Source organism: Marmota marmota, unplaced genomic scaffold, assembly GCF_001458135.2.
Source record: "Marmota marmota marmota unplaced genomic scaffold, marMar, whole genome shotgun sequence".
Classification (NCBI taxonomy): Eukaryota; Metazoa; Chordata; class Mammalia; order Rodentia; family Sciuridae; genus Marmota; species Marmota marmota.
The window spans coordinates 33,502,842-33,511,146 of NW_025999990.1; the positions used below are offsets into that span (position 1 = coordinate 33,502,842).

The 8,305-nt window shown below is 36.1% G+C and overlaps 1 protein-coding gene across 2 annotated transcripts in view; it reads left to right on the forward strand.

Annotated features, from left to right (window-relative positions):
• The window catches only part of Trappc8 (trafficking protein particle complex subunit 8), an 80,105-nt gene extending 72,167 nt beyond the window's left edge, over positions 1-7,938 (forward strand). For both annotated transcript variants that reach the window (XM_015482454.2, XM_015482453.2), the window contains exons 22-24: positions 78-223; positions 6,261-6,350; positions 6,803-7,938. In XM_015482454.2, the coding sequence (XP_015337940.1) occupies positions 78-223; positions 6,261-6,350; positions 6,803-7,037 (471 nt within the window). In that variant the 3' untranslated portion in view covers positions 7,038-7,938. The remainder of the gene's footprint in view (positions 1-77; positions 224-6,260; positions 6,351-6,802) is intronic.
• Positions 7,939-8,305: the final 367 nt, after the last annotated feature.

Sequence of the window (8,305 nt, forward strand, 5' to 3'; positions counted from 1 at the left end):
CCCCCCCCCCCCCCGCCCCAATCTTTTTAACAAAGCAGTGTTTTTATTGTCATAAATCTTTTCTTGTCTTTTCCCAGGAATTACCAGAAATGGAACTGTTAAAATTTTTCAGGCCAGAAAACACTGCAGTTTCCTCAAGACCATCAGTAGACCAGCTTTCTAATCTCATTAAAACGAGTCTTCACTACCCAGAATCATTTAATCATCCATTTCATCAAAAAAGGTTTGAGGTTCATTTTATTAGAATGTTCCTATAATATATGCACACACACAAAGTTACACACTTTGTGTATTATTATTTTCTTATTTACTCAGGCAATGGCATTAACCCAAATACCTAAGAAATTTAGAATAATATCAAGTCCATAGAAATTACTTTTTAGTAATTTACACTTTACCACAATTACTATATGATGCAGTTGTGCATGGACATTGCCTGGCCATTTCTGAGTTGCTAGAAGTTTCCTTTCTAGGAACAAGGAGAAGAAATAACATTCTTAAATTGTTTCAGTCACAACATGACTCTAGTATGAACTCCTAACAATTCAAATTTAGATGGTGTCTTTTCTGAAGATTTATTAAGTGCTAAATTTCATTGGGCAAGATGTATTTGTAATTTTGGTAAATAGACTGAACATATGAAGTTCTAAAATAAAATGTCTTAAATATGGTGACACTTCAAAAGGCTTCCAATTTGCAAATATAAGATAGAGGCTTATTAGAATAAGCCTGTATGTGATAATTAAAGTTATGAGTTTTGGTGGAGTCACAGGGGATAGAGCTGGGGATGGGATAAGACAAAAAGAAAATGAACAATGATACCTGGGAGATGAGCTTAGAAAAAAGGAGCCCACAAAGAAGACTGACTGAAATGGAGCAATTACAGAAAGAAAGGACCTACTAGAAGAAAGTGGAATTTCAAAGGTCAAGTAGCAACTGTTGAAGATAGAGAAGTAGTGAACAGTTAAACATAGTCTGGAAATATCAAATAATATATGGACCAAACTGTTTGTTCACTGGGCCTGACAATAAAGTTGTCATTTATGACTTTTGAGAAGATTGTCAGTATTTAGTGGGGTAGAAACGTGGTAATAGTAGGTTGAGGAGAGAATGGGTGGTAAGGAATTGAATTTACTGTATTGACCACTCTTTCATGTGGTCAGGGATGTCCTTGAATGGGGATCAGGGAATATCTGCTAATATCTGTTTGTGTACTAGATAAGATATGTGTATGTTTATAGTATTGGAAAAAATGATGTGATACAAGGAGAGTATTGGAATTCTTAATACCTAGAAAAATATACACACTGATAAATGACAGGATTAGCTTTGGACTAAATTTATGTTGAAACGGAAAGAAGAAAGCAGGAAGAAATTTTAGCAAGTCTATGCATTATAGAGCACTTCCATCTTAGGGAGTGTTTATAGGAGCAAGGTGAACTACTTAGAGTAATCTGAGATAAGAGAGTCAAAGGTAGAGAATTTGGAAAAGGAGAAGTTATATCTATTGAGAGGATTGACAAGCTGCCTGAGGACACACTGGAGTTCTGGGCAAAAAGAAGACCTTGACAAATGTTTAAGATAAAAAATATTTATAAATTAACTTAAATGGTTCAACCCCCACCCTTTTTTGCATGTTTTTTTGAACTTTGTTATGTAAGCTGTATTACACAAAGTATATTTATTTTATATCCATTTTTTAAATTTAATATGTCAGTAAGAGTCAACCACTGTGGAATTATAAGTTTGAATGTAGGAGAATTCATTTATTTACCTTACTTTTGATGGGCTTTTGGATTATTTTCAAATTTGAAGTGCTTTGATTTCTGCCACTGAATATTTTTGTGTACCTGTCCTGGTTCATGTGCTTGTTCCCCCACCCTCGCCCCCTTTTCAGATTTGCCCAGGGACTTTCCCAAAGTGATTTTACCAATTTGCAAGTCCTACTAGGAGTATATAGTGGGAGCTCCTTCTGTTCCATACCTTTATCCATACTTACTCTTGTCAGATTTTTAAAATTAGCCATTTAAGTTAATTTAAAAATAATTTTGATCTTCAATCTTTATTGAGGTATTACTATGCAAAACTCCATTTTGTATGCCTTTGTCTGAAATAGATGCACCACTGGGATCGCCTAGGGAAATTTAAGAAATACAGATACTTAATGCTTCAGTTCTACTGCAGAGATTTCAGTTTGATGGGCCCAGGTTAGATGCTGGGCATCTGGATTTTTTAAAGTGCTCTAGGTGATTCTAATGTATGGCCAAAGCTGAGGGGGTGGGAGGGCTTTCATATTTATTCTTATTGAGCCTGTCTTGGCTTCACATAGCTCCATGCACAGTTTTGTTTCCTTAATTTTTGTTTTTGAGGGTGGGTTATTGTTGTTGTTTTTAGTACTAGGGATTGAACCCAGGGGCACTCTTATCATTAAGCTACATACACAGAGTCTCACTAAGTTGCTTAGGGCCTTGCGAAGTTGCTGAGGCTGGCCTTGAATTTGCGATCCTCCTGTCTCATCTTCCCTTGTTGCTGGGATTAATGCATGTGCCACCACACCTGGCATGATACTCCATTTAATCCTGTTCTACTTTATCCATATTTATGAATCCTGTCTTACTTCATGTATTTTCTAAAAAATCTTAGATTCCATGATGATTTTTCTCAACCTTAGTGGGCTTTACCTTAGAGGTTAGGATATTTAGGAATTTGCCACAACGTCTAGTCTATTGGAATTAGAAGACACCATACGATCTAGGCATTGTAGGGAAGTATGTAAAGCAGGATAGATCAAACCAGAAGAGTGGTTACATGAAGCATCACAGAATCAAAACTGTGCTTAGAAGTATGTGAGAAAAGTGCAGGCCAGCTCAAGGATAAAATAAATATAAAATGTGACAGTTTTTTCCAACCTTGGCTGCATATTAGAATCACTGAGAATTTTAGAAACTCCCAAAACTCATGGTAATTAAATCAGATTCTCTGAGAGTAGGAATCAGGCATCTGTATTTTTTGTTTTGTTTTGAGTGCTACTGGGGATTGAACCCAAGTTTCAGGCCTCTGTGCCACATACATTTGGGGCTTAATCCAGAGGAGCAGCAGCCACCCTCTTGACATTGCATATTTCTAGGGTACAAAAAGTGAATCAAATTACAGGTATACATTTAACGCTTCTGATTGCATAGAAGACTATTTTCCATAGGGAAAATAGTCTCACCTCCATAGTCAACATGGATGATTCACAATCCCACAGGGAAGGTAAAGGGAATAAATAACTGCTGAACAATTATCACAGTAACGAAGATTGGGAACAATTTTGAAATAGAGACCTGAGTGATTACTCATCCTTGTGAAACTAGAGAGGGTAATTGAGAGAGCAAGAGAAATAGCTGGGAAATAGTGGTCAGAGAATGGGTGACTGAAAATTATTTCAGAGATAGCTTTTTTGGGTGATTAAAAAAAGTTTGTGATATGGTCATGAAAATTGGGTGGCTGAGTTTTGAATAGTACTACAGATTATGGAGATGGCAAGTCAGGAATTTGAGAAGTTGTTGAATGTGAGTCATGTATCTAGACAGTGAAGTTATCCAAATTAACGACAAGACTTGAGATTGAAAGGGAGAAAGCAAACACATGGCAAAGCTTTTAAAATGAAGCCAGTAGATAATGTGGGAGGGGAGAACTACGGCAGTGTCCTAACTTAGGTGCTATGTATCTGCTTGATGGCTAGAACAGGTGCATTTGTATGTTTCACCCTACACATGCCTCACCTGTACCTAAAATATTTCAAAATACCCATTGCTTTCTCTCCTCCCAAAGAATCCCTGCTACTATGTTACTATCACTGCTGTGAGTTTGTCAGCATAAGGACAGAAGAAAATATAAAAGCTCTGGCATAGCATATGACAAAAGAATGAAGGTTTCCTTACAGGAGAGGTAGGAGGAGAAAATCGTCAAGGATTGGTGTTGAGAACTACATCAATAACCCCAAGATGTGGAAGATGTTGGGAAAATATAGCATATATCAAGGTGTGATGGCATACCAAATACCAAATACCTATAAGACCAGCTATTGGGAAAACTGAGGCAGATTTCCATTCAAACTGCAGGTTAAAGGTCAGCCTGGGATACTTAGCCAAGACCTTGTCTCAAAATACAAAATAAAAAGAGCTGGGGATGTAGCTCAATGGTAGAGCAAACCTGGGCTCAATCTCTATACCACAAAAGAAAAGAAATGCAGTACGTATTACTATAAGGAAGGGTTATCCAGCAAGTTGTATACCTAGCCAACTTTTAGATGAAGTTAGATGTAGAAACATAGAAGAGATTGAGGATATAGGGTTTTGGTATTCCAGAAAAGAAAAGAAGAAATGTGGGAAGGAATGAGGCAGTAGGAGGTTTGGTCATGGCAGTAGAACATTGAAGCAGTAGAGAAATGAGAATATAAGAAAGAATAAGTGAGATAACAAAGAAATGAATTATGCTAGGTTAGGTGCCATAAGCTTTTCAAAAGTCAAAACATATATTGGATGGTGTGTATGAAGGTTTAGAAAGTGTATTTACTGGTCATTCTCAGTACTTAATGTGTTTTATTTTACCCAGTCACCACAAAAAACCCAGAAGAGTTAGGCATTATTATTATTATTCCCAGTTTACAGTTGAGCAAAGTAAGATACAGGGTTGCTGTTGAGCTAATATTCGAACTCTAATAAACTGACTCTAAAGCCAAGGCCTTTAATAGTAATCAAATAATTAAATGCAGAGTTTATGGAATCATTGTCAGCAGTTTGGTTTCTGGGCAGTATTTGTGACTTGTCAGTTTAGTAGTTCAGAAAGACTACTTTATAAAGCAGTGGTTTTCAAAATGTTGTTCCAGACCAGCAGCAGTAGCATCTGGGAATTTGACATACTGAATCAGATAATTCTAGGAGTGGAACTTTTTTTAATGTGCCCCACCAGATGGTATTTGTGCATGCTCAAGTGTAAAAAACACTCATTCGGAAAGATTGAATTGCATCAGCATGGAATCTCAGCTACTTGGGAGGCTGAGGCAAGAAGATCACAAGTTTGAGACCAACCTGGGCAATGTAGTGAGACCCTGTCTCAACATAAAATAAATAGGGGTAGAGATGTAGCTCAGTGGTAGAGCACTTTTCTATCATTTGCAAGGTGCTGGGTTTGATTCCCAGAACTGCAAACAAAAGGCTCCTGCATACGTCAAGACACATGGTAACTTGAACTTGTAAAGAAAATGAGGTAGAGTGAATTAATTAATTTTCCAGAAATGCCTGAGAGACAGACTTGATAGGAATTTGTGAAGAAGATTGGAAAGGGGGACTATTGAGGCAGTAGGAGGAGTCAGTCTGATGCCTAAATTTTGCTAGGATAAACGTGGGTGCTCTTTACAGAGGTAGTTAATGGAGGAAGAGAATAAGGAATGGAGAGACCAGGAAATATCTATTTGGGTATTTGTTCACATTTGTTCACATTTCTTCTTCTAGTAGCATTTAAATAAGGCATAAAGAATTTGACATTTGAGGATCAAATGGGAACAGAATAGCATAAATTCCTGGGTTTTTGCTTTGGTCTACATTATGCAGTTGAGGTTTAACTTAATGAGATGCTATAGACTGGAAACCTACACATCAGTCTTTGTTACCCTCCCCACCATGTGAGAAATTTGTGGGGGAGCTTAGGGCACAGCACCAACACAACCTAGGGTAGTTTTTTGTTTAGGGATACTGATGCTTAGTATTGAGGCATTGTATTAATATATTATTATTTACAAAGTAAATTATCTTAAATCATTTTGGAACTTGATTTTTCCCTTACTTGAACATGTATATATTTGGTCCCAGGGATTGAACTCAGGAACACTCAACTCCTAAGCCACATCCCCAGCCCGATTTTTTATTTTATTTAGAGACATTGTCCCTGAGTTGCTTAGCACCTCACCGTTGCTGAGGCTGACTTTGAACTCGAGATCCTCCTGTCTCAGCCTCCTGAACCACTGGGATTATAGGCGTGTGCCTCCGCACCCAGCTCTTGAATAAATTTTTAAAGTGCATGTGTTCTGTTAAGATATTCAAATGTGTGTGTTGGTTTTGTTTTGTGGTGCTAGGAATGGAACCCAAGTCTAGGCCAGTTCTGTAGTCTGAGCTACATCCCCAGCCCTGTTAGATATTCATAAGTGTTATTTTTAAGAAAGCTGCTTTTAAGAAAAAATACACAGCTAACTTTTTGTGTTTATTTTTCTTCTATAGCCTTTGTTTAGTACCAGTCACCCTTTTACTTTCTAACTGCTCTAAGGCTGATGTAGACGTGATTGTTGATCTCCGGCATAAAACAACAAGGTAAAGATTTATTTAGTGAAAGTTTATTTTGTAGCTTAAGATTTAATGTAATTTTAGAAGATTTTACTTTTTTTAAAAATTATTCAGATAATTGCCTTAACATTGATAGAGAAAGTTACTCAATCATGCCCTAATTTGTGGTGTGGTATTACAGAAGAGTTTCAGAGGCATTAAAGTTTTCCCTCGCTAATTTTCAAATCAAATTCCATCATTTACTAGCTGCTTTTGTGGGCATTAAATGAGATAATCTTCTCAGAGTATTGTGCTTAGAAAGTAGTAACTGTTAAAACATGGTAAGCATTATAGTAATGTGTTGTTATTATTAATAAACAGTTGTCTTCATGAAATAATTTCTAGAAATAAAAGTATTAGATGAAAGACATCATGGTAATGGGACTGTGGGGGGGGGGGGAGAAAAACCCCTGCAACTTACCATTTTCCTTCTCCTTTAGTCCAGAAGCATTGGAAATCCATGGATCATTCACATGGCTTGGACAGACACAATATAAACTTCAGCTTAAAAGCCAGGAAATTCACAGTTTGCAGCTGAAAGCTTGCTTTGTTCATACAGGTGTTTATAACCTTGGAACTCCTAGGGTGTTTGCCAAGTTATCGGACCAAGTTACAGTGTTTGAAACCAGTCAGCAGAACTCCATGCCTGCCCTGATCATCATCAATAATATGTGACAACTTGCAAATTTATACTGAAATCCACAAGAATCAGTTTAATTTTGCTGAATGGTTTTTACAGCAGTATTTGAAATACCTAACTTTTTGGAGGTTGGTGTCTGATTGCTGCAAAATACTTCAACCTGTCACCTTGTTGATGATGTAAAGCACGTTGGACTGAGAATACTTAAATTCTTTTTTTTTTTTTCTTTAAACCTGGTAATAATTTACATGCTCATAATACAGATTTCAACATATCCATGCACCTTATTATGCCCCGTCTTAAAAAACAATGTCTAAGTCTGCTGTTACAACTTGTCAGTGGTATGAATATTAAGAGATGATTTTGAGGAAGGAAAGGCCTTATTGGCAATACTCCTGTTAAGCCATTAGTCTATAAATTCCAGCTTTACTGTGAAGTTCTATAGAGTGTTAAGTACAGTTTTTCCTTGTCTTGCTTCACACAACTCTCCAAAATCAGTTTTGAACTTTGGTTATAGAGTCTTCATATTTCAGTATCTGGTGGTCCCTATGGCTTATATATAACTTTGTAAAGAAAAAACATTTTTTTTCCTGATGATTTGAAAAATAGTTTTGAAGGGAGTTTGACTTTTTTTCCTCATTCATCTCAGTATAGAGTGCACTATTTCGCAATATGAGATTTTTGTCATTAAAATCATTTTATTATATTACTTTAAAATTGAGTTGATCTGTTTAAATATAAATCTACTCAAGTTAATTAAAATAAGCTTTTCAAAAATGTATTATATTTATAACAAATGTACTGTAAATAGAATAAAGACATGCTATTCACTGTATAGATTTATTAGATGCCTTTTTTAAAATCTGGTTTTCTGAAGACCTAATATATTCTTTATTTAAAATAAATGCCAACCATATACAGCAGGTACCAGCACAATTTCCTGTGAAAGCTTTATCGTCATTGTTTCTGAAAGTGAAATATGGTCTTTGTTCTTAAATTTCTTAAAGTCCTTGATGGCCTTATTACATATGAACAAATGAATGTTGTCTTTAAATGTTTTGTGTTTGATGCCTATTTACAAATTTCAATAATCCACTTTTTCTAGTGGAAAGGAAGATCAAAGTTTATTGAACCTATTGTAAATAACTACCTTGCTGACTCTGATGCTGGTTGTGACAGACTAGATAGTTTTATCTTCCTGCTGAGGAGAAGTAAAAAGTTAACAAAAGAAAACCTCTTCCTGAAGTGTTGCCATTATAATCAGTCATTGGTGGATCAAAATCCAGAGGAGGAAATGCCAGAG